The 20,068-nt window shown below is 36.2% G+C and overlaps 2 protein-coding genes across 2 annotated transcripts in view; one reads left to right on the forward strand and one right to left on the reverse strand.

Moving 5' to 3' along the window:
* Window positions 1-1,651: 1,651 nt before the first annotated feature.
* ERp60 (disulfide-isomerase A3) lies at window positions 1,652-13,534 on the reverse strand. The gene is made up of 9 exons (XM_034981782.2): window positions 13,274-13,534; window positions 12,984-13,192; window positions 11,574-11,802; window positions 7,308-7,415; window positions 6,716-6,848; window positions 5,850-6,010; window positions 3,633-3,864; window positions 2,670-2,807; window positions 1,652-2,192 (listed from the first exon to the last, which is right to left on the reverse strand). Exons 1-9 carry the CDS (start codon window positions 13,420-13,422, stop codon window positions 2,088-2,090), a joined length of 1,464 nt encoding a protein of 487 aa, XP_034837673.1. The 5' UTR covers window positions 13,423-13,534; the 3' UTR covers window positions 1,652-2,087.
* Window positions 13,535-13,844: 310 nt separating this feature from the next.
* The window catches only part of LOC117993930 (uncharacterized), a 42,081-nt gene continuing 35,857 nt past the window's right edge, over window positions 13,845-20,068 (forward strand). Inside the window, exons 1-2 of the mRNA XM_069502280.1 lie at window positions 13,845-13,952; window positions 16,063-16,114. Coding sequence (XP_069358381.1) covers window positions 13,886-13,952; window positions 16,063-16,114 — 119 coding nt within the window. The 5' untranslated portion in view covers window positions 13,845-13,885. The remainder of the gene's footprint in view (window positions 13,953-16,062; window positions 16,115-20,068) is intronic.

The following is a 20,068-nucleotide window of genomic DNA, read 5'->3' on the forward strand; positions in this document are numbered from 1 at the left end:
GAAATCCTTGTAACTTTGTTAGTTTTGAATTTGTGTATAATTCATACAAATCCGTTCTAATATTATAAATGCGAAAGTGTGTCTGTCTGTCTGCTAGTTTTTCGCAGCCCAACAGTTTAACTGATTTTGATGAAATTTGGTACAGAGTCAGCTTACATCCCGGGAAGGACATAGGCTACTTTTTATCCCGGAAAATTAAAGAGTTCTCAAGGGATGTTTGAAAAACTTAAATCCACGCGGACAAAGTCGCGGGCATCATCTAGTAATTTATAGATAAAAATCATAAATCAGACCACACAATACAATACAATTTGTTTGATTAGAATTATGTAAATGTTTTTAAGAAATTCTGAGGGCATCTATAGTTCGCGACAGGCCGACATGGCAATCTGAGTAATGAGGTGAAACGTGGAGAGGGGACACCCCGCACACCCACATTGAGCCCGCACACTATCTCACACCGGGATAGCGCGGGGCGTCCCTACCGCCGATTGCCATGTCGACATGTCGCGAACATTAGTTTTGCGTTTGCCTATGTACAGCTGTCTAGCTTCTGGTAGTCGGTGTGAAACTAAACAGACTAAGATTTTCTATGCTTTACGTTGTTTCAGCTTTATTGTTTAGGTTACTGTGCATAAGTGAGTGACTATGCAGTAGACATGTGTCCGCTATAGCTTAACTTAACTGAAAACCGCTGCCGTGCCTATAGCGTACCATAGCGTTATTGTCGTAGCTAGCAACGGTTTTCAGCTAACATCTATGACGAACCACCTGACAACGCAACGCTGCCAACTGGCAACTGACAATGCATTGTTTGGTTTTTTGGTAACTAGAAACGCAATAATTATGCCTTCTCTTTCTTTTTTTCACTGAAAGCTGAGAAGGAGCGGTTATTGGCTACCGGCTTAGTAACTAAGAACTTGATAAACCAAAGCCGACCTTATCTCTATTCCGCTAAGGCTTAACTGTACAAGTACTTGTCCATTACACTTTGATCTATCAATTTTAAAACAGTTAGCCTTAGAGTAATAGAGATAAGGTCCTCTTTGGTTTATCAATCTTCGTGAAATGTTTTTGGTTAACTGGATTGTGTCAAACTATTCGTGCAGGCGTCCACTATAGTTTGACCTATGTCAATGATCATTATAATTAAACTTTGCTGCTATGAACTTAAGGTTGTGATTACTTCACGATATTCATGAAAGTAAAATTGGTTTTATTTTAGTGAATATGCGCGCGCTAGCTATACAGACGGTATTGATACGGCAGCTAGCTTAGTTACTACTACGGAAACCGCTGCGCGTTGCGCATATTAAATTAGTTGAAACACAACTCTGATACCGATATTCGGCAACGGTTATCAATATTGGTATTGAAACTAAATAACTGTTGATTAACCGTTGCCAGAAATAGCCAATAACGCCCATCTTTACTATGCAGCCCATGTTGGGCAGAGATATCAGGGCCTGTGCAGACGAGGGACTATTGTCCGCGGAGGACAAAAATGGATCACTGGGACTGAATTGCATAAGGTAAACAATGGTTTATAGTATGGTGCAACACAGTAGTAAAAGATGAAGGACTTTTGTGTCCTTCGCGGACAATAATCCCTCGTCTGCACAGACTCTTAGTAATTAAAATAAAACACAAGTTTATAAATAATTCCTAATTTATTTCTTGTTACCACTGACATAATTATAAGAAATGCATTTAAAAATTACTGTATTTAGTGTATTACTTACGGGTTTTATATATGAAAAAGCTTGGTTGGTGTATAATTGTAAAAACAACATTTTCTCACTCTCCCATACAACAATGACTACCAGTACCACCCAATTTTTTTTGATAATTCCCAAATAAATGATAAACTCACTCATCTCATAAATAAATGGAATGACACCAAGAAAAGCTTTTAAAATTATGTTTTCGGAATACAGTGATGATAGGTACTCCAAAGCATTCTCACTCTTGTACTACATTGTAGTCTTATACAAAATAGATTTTAATATGTGCGAAGTGAACACACATCCATACATACATATGTTTCATTCACACACAGATCTTTCATGGAAAGGTTTGCATCACTCTTACAGTTCATCCTTCTTTGCATTTCCTTTCCTGTCGAAGCCTTTAAGGTCACTTGAGGCATTTTCGGATACGTATTTCAGGAAGTCTTCAGCTGCACGCCCACCCTGTGATTATTAAAAAAAAAAAAAAATTAGTCCCGCAAATTGCTATTGCGCTGGAACCATGTCTCATTAACATCGGAGTGACGTCAGCCGAAATAAAAATATACCGTCGGCAAAAAAGACACTCGATAGAAGCGAAGCTTACTTGTACTGTCTTGCCCACTCATATGGCCAAATAAGCGGGAGAAATAACAGAGGTCACACAGAGACACTCGGTAGAAGCGAAGCTCACTTGTACTGTCTTGCCCACTCATATGGCCAAATAAGCGTGAGAAATAACAGAGGTCACACAGAGACACTCGATAGAAGCGAAGCTTACTTGTACTGTCTCGCTCACTCATATGGGTAAATAAGCGTGCGAAAAAATGTTTCATCGCCATGTTTGTTTCACTTCCCTATACCATGTTTATGTATGTACATATATTGTACTATGCAAGAAGCTTCACTTCATCATCTACTCCAAAATGATAGGTGACTCACATTATATCTGACGGGTTTCTTGTTGGAGTCCTTAGGCTTCCAGTAGATGGTTGGGAAACCGGACACTTCGTAGAGGGACTTGGGCCAGTCGTTGGTGGTGGCGTCCATTTTGATGATGTCTACCTCCTCATCCTTAAGCTGAAAACGTAAAATTACAAAATTTAGTTTCTTAGACAATATACAAATTTATTACTAGCCAATGTACATGACAGCACGGATTTAGCTTTTTTAAAAATCTCGTGGTACCTATAGTCAGAGACAGGTTGAGATGGCAATTGGCGTATGAGGCGAAGGGAAGCCCCGCAAGTCACCCGCACTTGCCCCACAGCATGTTAGCGCGGGGACTGTGCGGGTGTGCTGGGCATTCTCTCCCCGATTGCCATCTCGAACTGTCACGTACTATAGTTTCTTTTCTAGGATAAAAAGTAATGGATACCATCTACTCTCTGGGATGCAAGCAATGTCTATGCCCGCCAAAATCGATTAAGCGTAATGGGTTGTGGAAATATAACAGACAGACATACTTTTACACATACATTATAATATTTATAATTTTTGGGAAGTAATCGGCCTAAGGTGGAAATACGCCTGCCTAGAAATCTTGACCGTCATTCTTCCCCTACAATATTATTTATGTACACACCTCCCCACCCAAGCTCCTCCCACACCGACGCGAATTTCTGGTAGTGTCCGCACCAGGGCGCGCAGAACTCGATCAAAGCATCCCTGCAGCTGTCTATCATCAGCGCCTTGAAGTTCTTGCCCAGTCATTCTTCCCCTACAATAAACACTCCTTCTCTCCAAGCTCCTCTCACACGTACATCAGCCCGAGTTTATGGCAGTGTCCGCACCAAGGCGCGTAGAACTCGATCGGAACATCCCTGCCGCTGTCTATCATCACCAGTTCTTTGAAGCTCTTTCCCAATCACCTTGACCGTCGTTCTTCCCCTACAATATACACACCTTCTCCCCAAGCTCCTCCCACACTGGCGCGAGTTTCTGGCAGTGTCCGCACCAGGGTGCGTAGAACTCAATCAGAGCATCCCTGCCGCTGTCTGTCACGAGCTCCTTGAAGTTCTTGCCCACAGCAACCTTGACTGGTCCGTCGTTCTTCTCTGGTACTGGCTCAGATTTGATGAAGGGCTCCAGTTTACCGTCTACGAGGTCCTTGGCGAAAGTGACTAGGTTTTCTATGCTGTAATGAAAATCAAATCAAATCACTACCCTTATTATAAACGTAAAAGTGTGTTTGATTGTTGGTTTGTCCTTCAATCACGTCGCAACAGTGCAACGATTGACGTGATTTTTTGCATGGGTAAAGATAGACCTGGAGAGTGACATAGGCTACTTTTTATCCCGGAAAATCAAAGAGTTCCCACGGGATTTAAAAAGAAACCTAATTGCAGAAACAAACAGTTTAGTAGCAGAAAATGTTTTCATGTGAAAAGGAATTATTGTCATTGCATTCAAAGATTATAATAATGCATTATGGAAGTCGACCGCCACAGACTGAGCGGATCAAAGAAGCGGTTGGCTCTTAACAATAAGTGTGACTATGTGCCCTGGCTTTAACAATAATTATGATATATATATATATAGCTTGTTATATATGTATAATGTATATAAAAAAAACTATTATAATCCAATTTAGAAAAGATGTACAACTACAGAGATAGTAGATGTAAAGATGTAGGTTTATGTAAAACTTTTTCGCATGTATATATGTTATGTAGGTATGTATTAAATTGAAAAGTTAAACTTAGACCTTGGGGCTTTGAACTCTAATCAGACGACTTCAAAAGTATATTATGTTAAATGATATGTATTTTTTGATTACTAATTTAAAAAAAATATCTATATGTGATTGGGACTAAACATAAGTCCATAATTTATGTTAATTTTTCCCTAATCATAAACTGGTTTCTAGATTGCTCCAGCAATAAAATTAACTGAAGCATGAATGCTGCCTACATTGTTCGATTGATAAGGAAAATAAATAATTTTGTTTTCTGTTTCTACAGAAATGATAAGCTGGTAACAAAGCATTATACTAAGAATGTCTTAGAAATTTTATAGGTTTGCTAAGGTTACATAGCTTTTTAATATTTTAGCGTTTAAACTATCGTGAGTGATTTCCATGAGATACATCTCACACCCGGCTTTACTCACGTGTTTAGACAACGTTAACCCGACAGTTGTCGGGTAGTAGCTAGAAACTAGTTGGGCTAAACACTAGAGTAAAGTAAAGCAGGGTGTGAGATCAGTACCCTTATTATAAATGCGAAAGTGTGTTTGTTTGTTGGTTTATTTTTTTGTTAGTTTGTCCTTCAATCATGTCGCAACGGTGCAACGGATTAGCGTGATTTTTTGCATGGTTATAGATAAAGACCTGGAGAGTGACATAGACTACTGTTATCCCGGAAAATCTAAGAGTTCCCACAGGATTTTAATCACCTAATTCCACGCGGATGAAGTCGCGGGTATCAGCTAGTATTATATATAATAGCTTATTAATAATTTGTTGCTTTTATGAAGATAATATACCTTCAAGTATATCATCAATTCGCACGAGTTTTGAAGGCTTGATTATGCATAATTCGCTTGAGGATACCACTGCATGATAAACATACACTGTAAGAACTGTCATCAATCGGGTCAGGTCTCAAGCCAATAGCCATCATACAAATTTTACTATGTAATTGATGCTTTATGGATAGATAGCTTCAATTCAGCAATACGTCTAGCACACCTCAAAAAATTGTTGTCGTATAAGCTATGATTCCGATTTCCATTAAACTGGCTTATGGATCCGACGTCGGAAGAAATTCGACGTAGACTTCGATACCGTGATCTATGAAATCGTGAATAGAGTTTAGGTAGTCAAGTTTGTGAATGAAGTCGTTAAGTCCGTATAGTATGAAGTCGTTAAGTCCGTATATTATGAAGTTGTTAAGTCCGTATATGAAGTCGACGAGTTCGTGAAAATAGTTCTTGAGATCAAAGAATATCTGAAGTCAATTAATTAACTCAGGGCACATGACGTATTCATTTCAGTCGATGTATTTTCGAAGATGGACTTGTTCCCCTTCGCGGAGTAAAAAAAATTAAGTTCGCGAATTAAATTGTTGAACTATTGAATGAAGTCGCTGAGCGCGTAATTGAAGTCGTCGAGCTAATTACCTGAACTCAGCGCTCATGACGTATTTGTTTCCATCAAGGTCCTTGCCAGCGACGACGGGTTTGTCGCCCTTCGCGAAGTCGATGCCGTAGTCGTTGAGCTCGTGAATGAAGTCGTCTTTATCACTGATCGCGAACGTCACATCCGACAGATCCTTGGCTACCTGTGGAATAATTTTCGATGATTTATACAAAATATTACAAATTGATTGTATTTTTTTATTTGTCAAATAAAAACCAGCTTAATTTTTAGGACATAACAAGAAGTTGTTCAGTAATATCGAAAGTCTAATAAAGCCTCAGCACTATAGTTCAACCGACGGACCGGAGGACCGTGTTTGGTGGCGCGCTCTTGGAAAGGCCTATGTCCAGCAGTGGACGCAACAGGCTGATGGATTGGATTGGATTGGATTGACTATAGTTCAACAAATAAATTGACAATAATGGTGATAATTAATTACGTAAATTTAAAACTAAAACTACGATGGTGCACCCTGGTTTAAGCTCGCAACAAACTTGGTAAGGTTAACTTTAAATATTTTTAACAGAGTTCCAAAAAGGAGGTGGTTCTCAATTATTCGGCCCGTTTTTTTAAGACCCTAGGATATTACACTTTATTACAGTACGCGGCCGAAAGTAATGTACATCGACCTTTAGAAGGAGATAGCTCATTTGTACAGGGCTGTCCCTGTCGTTGAGACCGACAAAACGTCATATAGGTAGGTATAAGTGACAGAGACAACGCTCTACAAAGCCGAAATGTCATTCTAAGGGCGATGTACATTACTTTCGGCCGCGAACTGTATATCAGAATCTTAATTATATCTAGCACTGTTTCCCTAACATTTCGCATGTGAAATAGAAAATACCTTCAGCACACGGTTTCTCCAGTAGTTGGTGCCCTTGGGGTTCTTGACATAGTCGATATCGTAGTAGGCCACAACCAGGGGATTTGTGAAGTCGTTGATGGTCTCCTTTTGACGGAAACCGACCAGGCCGTGGCTATAAATAAGAAATAAACAAGAATTAATAAAGTACCAAAACAAAGATGACCCAAAGAGGCACAGAATAGGGAGTGGTGTAAAGATTAATTAATAAGAATAAAACAAGTCTTTAATAATAAAATATCAACAGAAAGTTGGCACAAAGAGGCACAGAATAGGGAGTGGTGTAAAGATTAACTAATAAGAATAAAACAAGTCTTTAATAATAAAATACTAACACAAAGGTGGCCCAAAGAGGCACAGAATAGGGAGTGGTGTAAAGATTAATTAAAAAAAATAAAACAAGTCGTTATTAATAAAATACCAACCCAAAGGTGGCCCAAAGAGGCACAGAAGAGGGAGTGGTGTAAAGATCGGAGGGTAGTCTTTGCAGAGTCATGGGACAGTACAGGCTAGTTTAGATTAAATTTGAAAATTGAAAACAAAAGTGCACATTCACATAACTATGAATACTTACTAGTTCTCCTTGATGAAGGGCTTCAGTGATCCCTCGCCGCTGTACACGACTGAGGAGTCTTCAAACTTGTTGTGCATGCGCTTGGGACGGTACAGCACCACATTGTTTCTGTCAACAAAGATCATAAAACATGTAACAAGGATCAAGATTCATTTATTAAACTACCAGCTTACGCTCGTGACTTCGTCCGCATCGACTACACGAATTTCAAACTATTTTACCCTGTTAGGGTTTGAATTTTCAAAATTCCTTTGCCTACATCATAATAGTTATCTGCATGCCAAATTTCAGCCAGATCCGTCTAGTAGTTTGAGCTGTGCGCTGATAGATCAGTCAGTCAGTCAGTCACCTTTTCCTTTTATATATTTATGCTTTGGCTATACAAAATGCGGTGCCTAGAAGTTGTGGTACAAGGCACTGTCACCATCAACCCATCGCCGGGCCGCTACTGAGTATGGATCTCCTCGCAGAATGAAAAGGGATCAGGCCGTAGTACACCACGCTGGCCAAGTGCGGATTTCTCTGTGAAAACATTATGGAGAACTCTCAGGCATGCAGGTTCCTCACGATGTTTTCTTCAAAACGGACATCGAAACTCCGAAAAGTAAGATCTGCGTGCCGATCGAAGTAGGGATCGAACCCAGGATGTTCCAAATAGGAGGCGAATGTCTTAACCACTAACGCTTATTATAAAGAAAGCCTGCTTCCATTGTAGGCTGCATCATCACTTATCAGTTACCACCACTTGAGATTGCAGTCAAGGGCTAACTTTTATCTAAAAAAAAAAAAAAGGACAGTATGAAAACTGTATCATCATTATCATCAACCCATTGCCGGCCCATTACTGAACATGGTCTCCTGTCAGAATGAGAAGGGTAGAACAAAAATGTATAAAAAATGTTAGGTATACTGCTGCAGTACGCCCGTAAGAGTCGCCTGCAATCGGGCGCTGCAGTGTGACGATCTTCTTATAGTTTGTTGTAGATCAAATCATACAAGCGTACGCGCGCGTTTAATGTGACATCGTTCTGCGGATTTCCGCTGGTTAAACTACTGATTAAGCTTGGCATGTCGTGATTTGTAGTAACTGGGCTCATAAACACGACATTATTATAAGTACCTCCTTTGTTGATAGTGTAGATATTTGTGTTAGTACCTATTCGTGACTGGCTAGTACAATAGCTATAATGCTATGTTTGTAAATGTTGTATTAACTTATAATTGGCGACTACATTTAGTAAGTAATATTTTCAGAATTAAGTTTTTTTTTAAATGTATTAGTGTAAGTAGCCGTTAGTTAATTTAATAAATAAAATAAAATGCAATTCTAGGCAATAGGGTATTTGCCTACTTTTGAATTTGATAAATATTATTACTTTATTATAAACTAGGATAAAAATAATGACGTACACTGAAAAAAATATTAAAATCCAAAAAAGATTTACAAAGTTACAGGCATTTTAATTTTGGAGTGGGAGGGTCTTCTATCCCTTTCTCGCAAAACGAAAATTTGTATGAAACCGCACGTAGCTACTATGGCATTAGTAGGTGTGACGTCAAACTGCTGTATCGCTATCTCTGTCTAATTAGAAATATTTAAATGCTTATAACTTTTTTGTTATTTGATCGATTTAATTAGTTTTTTTCAGTTTGCGTCATTATTTTTATTCTAGTTATAAAGTAATAAAAAAATTGGAGTCAAATACCCAATTATAACAGCTACTGAGTAATAATTTTCAATGTAATTTTTTTTAAGCTTGCGCTTGACTGCAATCAGACTAAAGAGGAGATGATGCAGCTTAAGATAGAGTGCGCCTGCCCAGAAGGTGCCCATGGGTGGGATTTAAAAAAATCTACATCGGCATAGTCAGTAGTAGTCAGTCATACAGTCGCAGGTATCATCTATGTTCAGTACAGGAAAGCTTGCATCCTGGAGACATTGCATAGCTAATTTTCTGTATTTTCCATGATACCAATTATTATGGTGATTCACACCATATTGATTTTATAGAAAATACTACAAAGTAGGTTATCAAGATTATTACTGATCAAATCAAATCAATCAAATGGTTTATTCAAATTAGGTAATAAATTACACTTTTTGAAATTCCGTTGTTGCATTTGTAAGATGATAATATAGTGTGGCGAACTTAAAAACTAAAGCTACGACGGTTCCAAACGCGCCCAGGTCTGAGAAGAGCCCACAACAAACTCATCATTAGATCATTCCATAGGGTTGTATAACCCTAGAAAATATTCTAGAGTAACTCTTACTCTCTGCGTAGCGTAAGTGTCAGGTTATCGGTTTAAAATTAAATAATAGCGGAAAATTGCAGCAATTGTGAATAGTTTCAAGCATAATGAGGCATATCCGCATCGGCGGAATGGCGCAACTAATGTTTTCATATACAAACAATAATCGCTTTCAACTTGATTGGTTTGAAAAATAAATCTTTGGCCATACAGACAGCGGAAACTCCTACCCTCCGACAAATAGATGTGGAACAGTCGTGGAATAGTAATATTATGTTTTGTCTTTTCCTTCAAATGTCAAATTACTGATGACAGAGAAAGACAAAATAAAGTATAACTAGTCCACCGTTATTCCACGTTATTGTCAGGCAGCTAGAGATTGTAATCACCAACCCATCGCCTGTTGATTGCTGAGATTCTCAGAATGAAAAAGAGTTTGGTCTTAGTCTATCGCTTGCCAACGGCGGATTGGCAGAGATTGAGGCTAATTCCGTTGTACACAATCTCTAAACTAAAATGGCACGTCTAAATCTATTTCTATCCCTTTTATAATGTTGCTTGCGGAAAAGGATAGCACTAAATGTAGACCAGTTAATTTAGTTTAGTTTAGAGATTTTGTACAAGAGAATCAGCCCCATTGTGTACCTACAAGGATGTGTTTATTTATTTTATTTATTTATATAGTTTTTATCAGAATGACCCTAATTTCATCTTACAACTGATAAGAATAAAAATGTAACCTTGAATATATGTAACATACTTTGTTATCAAATACCTATCATTCATAGAAAACTTTTTGGGTCAACTTATAATATAAGAGGATTTTTTGTATAAAAAGCCAAAAGTCAAACGCTAAATAATATATCTATTACTGGCATTGATAAGTTCACTTTTATGATAAGTTAGATAAATATATCTTTAACATAAGTTGCATTATTTATAGATAATAATCAACATTTACGTTTATAGTTGGAAACAAAAACAAGTTTAATTTTTTTTTAAATTGCAACAAATAATTTTATCTTGAAACTAAAAATTATAAACGGTTCTAAACTACGTATTTCAATTTAGTAGAAATATAAGGGTTACATCTGTTCAATCTTGGATAACCGCAAATAATACCCATCTTATTCACTAAATTGAGCTAATTCAATCTAGCATCACTATAACCCTATATATAAGATTTATTGTAAGTTGTGCCTAACTATCCCATGCCTCCAACATTTGAAGTCAGCCAACACTACAACAAAACTGGCTATAGTCTAAGGTGAAAGTGCACATTATTATTTTAGCAGAATGATACATTAAAATGTAAAATTCCAAGTCCAAGGACATAAGTCCAGACAGCAATAATAAAAATACATTTGTGCAAACATTTAAAATGTTGGCACAAGTTAGTTAAAACTTATCTGTGTTACTAGGCACTTTACATAATTTTAACAGTTGTATTTAATTAACAAAAAAAAAATTTATCAACCAATTCTAATTGAACACATTTAGTTTAAATTTGATTGTAGCTTTTTATCTACAGGAAAAGTGTTTATGACTTTACTAATGAAATTATTGCATACTTAACAGTGATAATAATAATATTATGAGCTATTGTGCTTTATTTGAATACTTTGCATTGGTCTTCTACTCAAGAATTCTTAACTATTTAAAAATCCTTAGCCATTATATTCTATGAAACTACTCAAACTGCAAACTATAGCTATTACTATCTACTCAACTATAGTTGAATTTTTAATTAAACAAAGCAAGACCTTTTCTGGGTTGCCAGATTTTGCGAAAAATAAATAGTGCTGGGAGATAGAGACTGATATAATTCACTGACTTATTATGATAAGGATCTATGGTATAAATACAATTCATGCGGACTGACTCGTTTGTTAGTAGGTACATCTTATAACTTACTAATGACTAAGTTTGAAACTTGCTTGAAGTCAAGTCTCTTGATCATCTCGGAAAATCTTAAGGTAGATGATAATAATCTTACTACAACTAGTAACTTACTTGTATCCAGCCTTTTTCAGCACCTCCTCTGCAGAGGAGTGTCCAAAGGTGACTTCCTCCCTCATCTTGTCAGCAGTCTTGAGGAATTCTCCCTTGAGGTCAGTCTCCTTCTCGAAGAAGCCGATGACTACTACTTCATCCTTAGCAATCATTGCCTCAAAGCTAGCCACGGTGAGCAGTTCCCTGGAGCTTGGGCCAACTTGTGCACGCATGAATTTGATAATGCCATCTGTGGAAAGGCATTTATGTTAACGCTCGCTTTACCTTTGGTATGTGGTTTTGCCACACTCCCTATCTGAAGTCAGTTTTATGTCCAAAGGTGGTGTGAAACACTGTGAAATTTTAAAAATCACTTTAACTCAAACTTCAAGGGAAAGGTTAAAAATTTTGAGTTAGTGAATCTTTGACTTATCGAGAACTTTGAGATAAGGAGTTTTTAATTGTTCAATTTCAACTTGTAGAGGTGTATGTTCCATGCATGGTATTTCAAGTTATAGTCACGAGAAAATAAAAAATCAACTTGTTCTATGTAGACAGCACAAAAAGTAATGATTGACACTTTCAAAGAAGCAAAGAAACATCTAGTATGCTTCTAACATTACATGTACATATTGCTTCTTCAAGATATAGAGCCCGCTAAATTTGTAGTTTAGAGTTATAGTGTGATATCTACTAATAGTACCTACATCACAGGGAAATCATATTCACTTCGAGTTGTAGCATCTGAATAATTTTAATTTGAGACATTATTTGCATACAATTTATAATTAAAATTGTATTTTAAAATAAGCCTAATACCTATATAATCTTTAATGATTCATTAGGTTACAATAATTCAAGTTATAGGGTTTTTTGTACTTCAGCAGAAGGGAATAGTTAATTTCTTTCTTCTTAGATTTTGAGTTAATTAGATTTCGAGTTAATGGGTTTGACTTAAAGAGGTTCCACTGTATTGAGGTTTTTAAGCATTTAAAACATTAAAAAAATAATGGAATATATTATACCTAGAGATATTTACCTAAAGAGAAAAAAACATCAAAACATATTTTTGTACATCATAATAATTATTTTAAATAAGTAATAAAAAAAAATTATTTAAGGTTTGGAATCAACTTTTTCCAAACATTTTTTGGTCACTTTTCCATCATAAAATTTTATATTGCAAAACAAAGGATACATTTTGAAGTAGGTAATTTCAACTTTCTCATAGCTATCTTAGCATAGCTATGTTACCTTATTGAATACCTTCTCTGTTCTTATAAAACTTATCTTGAAGGGGTCTACTAAATAAAAGAAGTAGGTAATGCAAAATAAATAAAAGTTCCATTGTTTCACTTATTAACGTCATATGTGAATTGTGCAGTCTACTAGGTATACTTAGTGATTAAAAAAAGTGTAATTATGACTTACTGGATTCTCTTGGACCATTGTATTCTTGCGAGAGTTCTCCTTTTCTGAATATTTTGAGTGTTGGATATCCAGACACTGAGTACTTCTCGCAGGTGCTCTTTCCACCCTCAGTACAGTCTACTTTGACCAACGCCACAGGAGGATCATCAGTCTTCAAAACGCCGGCAGCGGCCGCGTATTCAGGTTTCAGTCTCTTACAATGACCACACCTTTGAAAAATCAACATTTTAACACATAACACTTTTAATTTAAAGTACATAAAAAGGTTATTCACCTCAAATTTAACTTACCATGGTGCGTAAAACATGACAAGAGCTGTATCATGTTGGGCTATCGCACTGGCGAAGTCCGAATCTGTAAGATCAAGCACATCCTCTTCGGTGGCCTTACATACGTAAATTACAGCTAAATATAAAACTAATTTAAGTGATCCTAGCATTTTAAAACTTTCACTGGGCTTCTATTTAATCCGTGCGCTATTCTTCGCCGACCGAGTGAAGCTATTCGAGGAAGACAAGAGCCAAGAGCCGGAAAAATACACGTATCAGCCGCACTTGACATTTGTCGAGAACAGCGTTGGCTGTTTCTGATTGGTTGATAATGGATGCATTCATATTTATTTTTTATTTACCGTTACGCTCTATAAAGGCAAAATAATTTGACAATAATCTAGTATTTTTTATCATTTTAGATAATTTTTACTATACATATAATACACGTGTATATAATATATCACTTTATTTAAATTATTTGCTGTTTTTAAATAAAGCGATAACCGATAACAATTTGGATAGTTACCGATTAATTGGCGCAACACTATAAACGTCAAGCACGCTCAAGCATTTTTTGTCAACGCTTTGTCAAAATGTTAATTGTCAGTTGGCTTTGCTGTCAATTGGAAAATGGCAGCGACGAGTGTTGTCGTTCTCGACAGAGGCAACAATACAACTTGTACCGTAAATCTTTTCGGTAAGTTTAATTTTAAGATGAATTTCCATAAACTAGCAAGGTAAAAGATATACTTATGTGAAAGTTCTTTGTAAAGTTTATGATAATTCGAGAAAAAAAGAGCCGCATAACCTGTAAAAGTTTTTTTGTTATTATTTTTGTAATGATGCGCGGAACTTTTAAAATTGTTGTTATCCCGAAAATAATGTTGTTTTAACTTTGTATTGAATTATTATAATATGACGAGATAAATGCGCAAGTTACTTAAATTTTGTTGATCGAATCGAATATAATAGGAGGTACAAGTTTTTTTTTCAATGAATAGACTAAGAAGTTGTCTGACTCCGACGCGACCTTGGGTATTGGATTGTAGGAAGTCAACTGTATACTTGCTTCTAAATTGTAAGTGGTTATTTGATGTACTCACAAAAAATGATCATAAGCTGTCTAGCAACATTAATAAATAATTAGGAAGTGATTTGTATTAACATTGTTAAAAATTACAAACTTCATTACCAAGAGTTATTTAGTTTCCATACAAGTGTTTATAAAGATTTTATCTCGCAACAAATCAAAATTTATGTTAAATTATTCACAGAGCTGGCTGAGTTTTTTGTCTGCTCTGCAGTTTTTTTGCCGGCTCTTCTCATTAGAAATTGATTTCCGAACCAGTGGTAGAGCGTCACATATCTTAAAGGGTATCAGTTCTCCTACATGAAAAAATATTTCATTTCAAACTGTATAAAGTATTTCTAGACAAACATTGTTATTAAAGTTCATTTGTTCGTACTTACTACTTTTTACTTTTATAATAATTTATTTAATGGCTAGCTTTTTCCCGCTACTTCGTCCGTCTATCTGTAACATAATTTATAGGCTACATCAGTCAGTCAGGGATAATGTAGCTATCTATCACTCAGTTCAAGAATTTTCAGAATTGGATCATTAGTACCACCTATGTCTAAACTTACAAACTTTAATTCTTTATAAAAATAATGTAGACCACCAATGATTTATTATTGATATAATATTGATTGCTTGAACTACTTCAAAGGGTAATGAAAGAAGTTATTAAAATAAAAAAAACAAATTAGCGTAGAGTACAAACTTAAAACAAAACTAGTAACCGATTGTTCTATATAAAATATTTACTTGGTTAAATTTCACCCTCATACTTAAGAAATAATTAAATATTTATTTACTTTGGTACATTTTATAGTATTTAATTTTGTAGTACTAGTATTGCTTAATTTTCATCAAACAATTCCTCTTAATTGTCCATTTTTCTTAAATTTTTTTACTTATCCGGAAATTGTAATTATTGACTACCGATCGCTGGCAGCTTCGCACGGCGAAAATATGAACACTCTTTATTCTCTATCCTGTAGGAATTTTGATAAATCTGGCCTTATTTATTATGAGGGGAAACCTCTGTGCAACAGTGGGCAGGCAGTTTGGTTAGGCCATTCATGAGTCATTCCGGCCTTTTCTTTTTATTTATTTAGATTTGATAAACATGCAAAATCATACTATTTTATCTTTTTGTAATGTAATACTTAATGGATATTAGTAATCATTTGAAGTGGATTTTTATCTTATCTATAAATGGAAAAATGTATCTATCTTGCTGTTTGTCTGTTACCTTAACTGCCGAACCAATCTTGACGAAATTTATCACAGGCATAAGTTGTCCCACGAGGTTTAAAAAACCTACATCCGCGCGGACGAAATTGCGGGCATCGTCAATCCATACTTCCATATTAATATTATAAATGCAAAAGTGTGTCTGTCTGTCCGTCTGTCTGTCTGTCTGTCTGTCTGTCTGTCTGTCTGTCTGTCTGTCTGTCTGTCTGCTAGCTTTTCACGGCTCACCCGTTTAACCGATTTTGATGAAATTTGGTAAGGAGATAGCTTGCAGCCCGGGGAAGGACATAAGCTTTTGATCCCGGAAAACCAAAGTGTTCCCACGGGATTTTTAAAAACCTAAATCCACGCGGACTAAGTCGCGGGCATCATCTAGTATTATATAATTCAGTCTAGTAAGATATTTTTCTAGTCGCCCTATAATATCTGCATTTCTTTAAATTATCTACATAAGTATGTACCTAATATTCATTATTTTGTTCTACAGGTGCTACAGTGGTATCATGGCGGGTTAACAATCAAGAACAGTTATTTGTAAGGTAAGTGATAAATCTAGACAATTTGTTAATATATTTTAATTACATATTAAGTAACTAGCTGACCCAGCGAACTTCGTTCCGCCTAACAGTCGATTCAATTTTTTTTTTTTAAATATCAATTCACTATCAGAAATTCTAAATTCCCCACGATTTAGGACTTCAGTACTTTGCAGCATCAGGATTGAGGAGTTAGGATCCGAAGTTCAATGATGTAGCCTATGCTTGGTACCTAAAATAATTTTGCATCATCCGCAGTTCCTGAAACATTATAGTTTAGGAGTGCTGTACCCTACATCATCAGGGTTGAGGAGTTGAGACTTGAAGTCTGAGAATAAAGTCGTTGCTTGGTACCTACAATATGAATTCACTATGAACACTTCCTGAATCTTGATAACTCAGGCGGGCAGTAACCCTGCAGCATCAGGATTAAGGAGTTGAATCCATAATTTTTTATGTGACCACCACGAAAACTTTTTTTGTTGATTAAAAAAAATTTTGCAAATCGGTTCAGAAATCTCGAAAAAATCGATGTAGAAAAAAGAACCACCTCCTTTTTGACAGTCGGTTAAAAGCCGATGACCTTGAAATATTTACGGAACAATTTTTAAAATATCCTCTTTCTAACAAAAAAAGAATGAATGAAATTGGACTACGCGTTAATGAATTACAACTCTGTATACATTTTAACTTTCATCCCCTCTCCTACGGGAACCATGCTGAATTTCGGGATAAAAAGTATCCTATATTCTTCCTCATAGTATGACCTCAAATCGTACCAAGTTTCATTGGAATCCATTCAGTAGTTTCAGCGTGATGCGCGGCCGTGATACAGACAGACAGACAGACAGACAGACAGATAGACAGACAGACAGACAAAAATGAAAAAAATTACAGTTTTGGGTTCAGTATCGATTATAGAGTGCCCTCGAAAAAAAATTTTCAAAATATCTTCAATGTACAGAATTTGACCTGTTACAGTTTTATTATAAGTATTGGTTAATATATTTTAATTACATAATGTGGCTAATTCCTTTATACACAATCTCTAAACTAAACTAAAATATCACGTCTAAATCTATTGCTATCCCTTTCATAATGTTGCTTGCGGAAAAGGAAAGCACTAGATTTAGACCTGTTAATTTAGTTTAGTTTAGAGATTGTGTACTAGAGAATCGGCCCCATTAAGTAACTAGCTGACCCAGCGAACTTCGTTCCGCCTAACAGTCGATTCAAATTTTTTTTTTTAAATATCAATTCACTATCAGAAATTCTAAATTCCCCACGATTTAGGACTTCAGTACTTTGCAGCATCAGGATTGAGGAGTTAGGATCCGAAGTTCAATGATGTAGCCTATGCTTGGTACCTAAAATAATTTTGCATCATCCGCAGTTCCTGAAACATTATAGTTTAAGAGTGCTGTACCCTACATCATCAGGGTTGAGGAGTTGAGACTTGAAGTCTGAGAATAAAGTCGTTGCTTGGTACCTACAATATGAATTCACTATGAACACTTCCTGAATCTTGATAACTCAGGCGGGCAGTAACCCTGCAGCATCAGGATTAAGGAGTTGAATCCATAATTTTTTATGTGACCACCACGAAAACTTTTTTTGTTGATTAAAAAAAATTTTGCAAATCGGTTCAGAAATCTCGAAAAAATCGATGTAGAAAAAAGAACCACCTCCTTTTTGACAGTCGGTTAAAAGCCGATGACCTTGAAATATTTACGGAACAATTTTTAAAATATCCTCTTTCTAACAAAAAAAGAATGAATGAAATTGGACTACGCTTTAATGAATTACAACTCGGTATACATTTTAACTTTCATCCCCTCTCCTACGGGAACCATGCTGAATTTCGGGATAAAAAGTATCCTATATTCTTCCTCATAGTATGACCTCAAATCGTACCAAGTTTCATTGGAATCCATTCAGTAGTTTCAGCGTGATGCGCGGCCGTGATACAGACAGACAGACAGACAGATAGACAGACAGACAGACAAAAATGAAAAAAATTACAGTTTTGGGTTCAGTATCGATTATAGAGTGCCCTCGAAAAAAAATTTTCAAAATATCTTCAATGTACAGAATTTGACCTGTTACAGTTTTATTATAAGCAGACAAAAATGAAAAAAATTACAGTTTTGGGTTCAGTATCGATTATAGAGTGCCCTCGAAAAAAAATTTTCAAAATATCTTCAATGTACAGAATTTGACCTGTTACAGTTTTATTATAAGTATTGATTGATGATTGATAAGTATAAAGCTCAAAACTAATTGTGATCCAAGCGACGCGACGCGTCTTTTAAAAAATGTTTAAAAACTATTTATATGCAGTGGACATAAGATGACTATATATTTTTTATATCCGTATTTTCACGGATTCGGATCGGATGAGTGCGTGATCGCTCTAAGAGCGAAAATACGGAGATAAAAGATAATATAGTCATAATGTCATAAGCTACCCATACAAATAGTTCTATGACTACTTTGGAACGTATTTTTACGGACTCGGATCGGATGAGTGCGTAAACGCTTTTAACTCTCCACCAACGTGTCTCTAGCCTCAGTTTTTAACATTACATTAATTAAGCGTAATTTCTGAAGAGACATGCAACCTAAATTAAAAGACTAGGTGTACCTAGCAGTTTAGAACTTAATAAAGTTTTGAAGGCTTTGTACAGACGAATTATTTATGAAAATAAAACAGAAACCGGTACGAAACGCTACGCGTTTGTGGGGCGTATAGCTAAAGGTTTTTAAATAGATAAGAGTGACTAGGCATCTTCCAGAAGCTCGCTCCGTTTACATTATCGTTTTTCTTGGCGCGATTGTAGTCAAAAGTTATAAAAATGTGTCATTCAACTTTGATGCAATCTATGTGACGAAGAGGATATTTAGAAGGATGTTAAGTGACACTCTTGTCGGCTTCATCGTTGTCAGGCGAAGGTCTTTTGCAATGATCTCCATAGAACGCTGCCCCGTGCGTGCTGTTCCTTTTGTGTCCAGCGGCGGTCAGCGAAGCCTAAGAAGGGATAGGGAATAAAGAGCTTATATGTATATTACTAGATGATGCCCGCGGCTTCGCCCGCGTGGATTTAGGTTTTTTCATATCCTGTGGCAGGGAACTCTTCAATTTTCCGGGATAAAAAGTAACCTATGTCCGTCCCTGGGATGCAAGCTATCTTTGTACCAAATTTCGTCAAAATCGATTGAACGGATCGGCCGTGAAAAGCTAGCAGACAGACACACAATTTCGCATTTATAATTTTAGTATTGATTACCGAGCTAAGCCGCAGGTGGTTGCTAAATTGATTGCAAGATTGAAGAATTGAATGGTAGACTAGAGTGGCAACATAATCATACTTCTAAGTAATGTACCTATTTGTTGGAAGGGCGAACTGGCAATCGCGTGACGGTTTGGTCTGTACCCTGTAATGTATAAATTAACATGCCATCAATATTCCGCTGGAGGAAATGAGATGTACCGAGCCGTAATCACCGTCTCTGGGCTAATTGACGGATATATCAAATAACCATGCAATAAATCTTTGTACCTGAAAATATTGGAGGTATAAAATATCGCGACAATATGACCTTAATAGAATATCTAAATATAGAGATCCGAAAGGCTGTAGCTTTAGACTCCACCCTTTTCATGATTGTACTAGCTACCACAAGTCCAGAACCTACTTTCTCCTAACAAAAGCTTTTCGGTTCCATGACAAAGAAGTTTGCTAAATTTATTGGTATGCTCGTTGATCCTCCGTCATTCTCTTTCCTTTTAATACAGTTTTTAACTTGGTCTCTGAGTCTTTTTTTAAATTAAATTGGCATGCTTGACTGCAGTCACATCAAATAGGACGTACCTACCAGTTCATGATAATAAATCGCGCCTCTCGAGAAGGTGCTCACCCTTCTTTTAAAGGTCCCACTATAGAAATTGCCCATAAT

Source organism: Maniola hyperantus, chromosome 2 (genome assembly GCF_902806685.2).
Source record: "Maniola hyperantus chromosome 2, iAphHyp1.2, whole genome shotgun sequence".
NCBI classification, from domain to species: domain Eukaryota; kingdom Metazoa; phylum Arthropoda; class Insecta; order Lepidoptera; family Nymphalidae; genus Maniola; species Maniola hyperantus.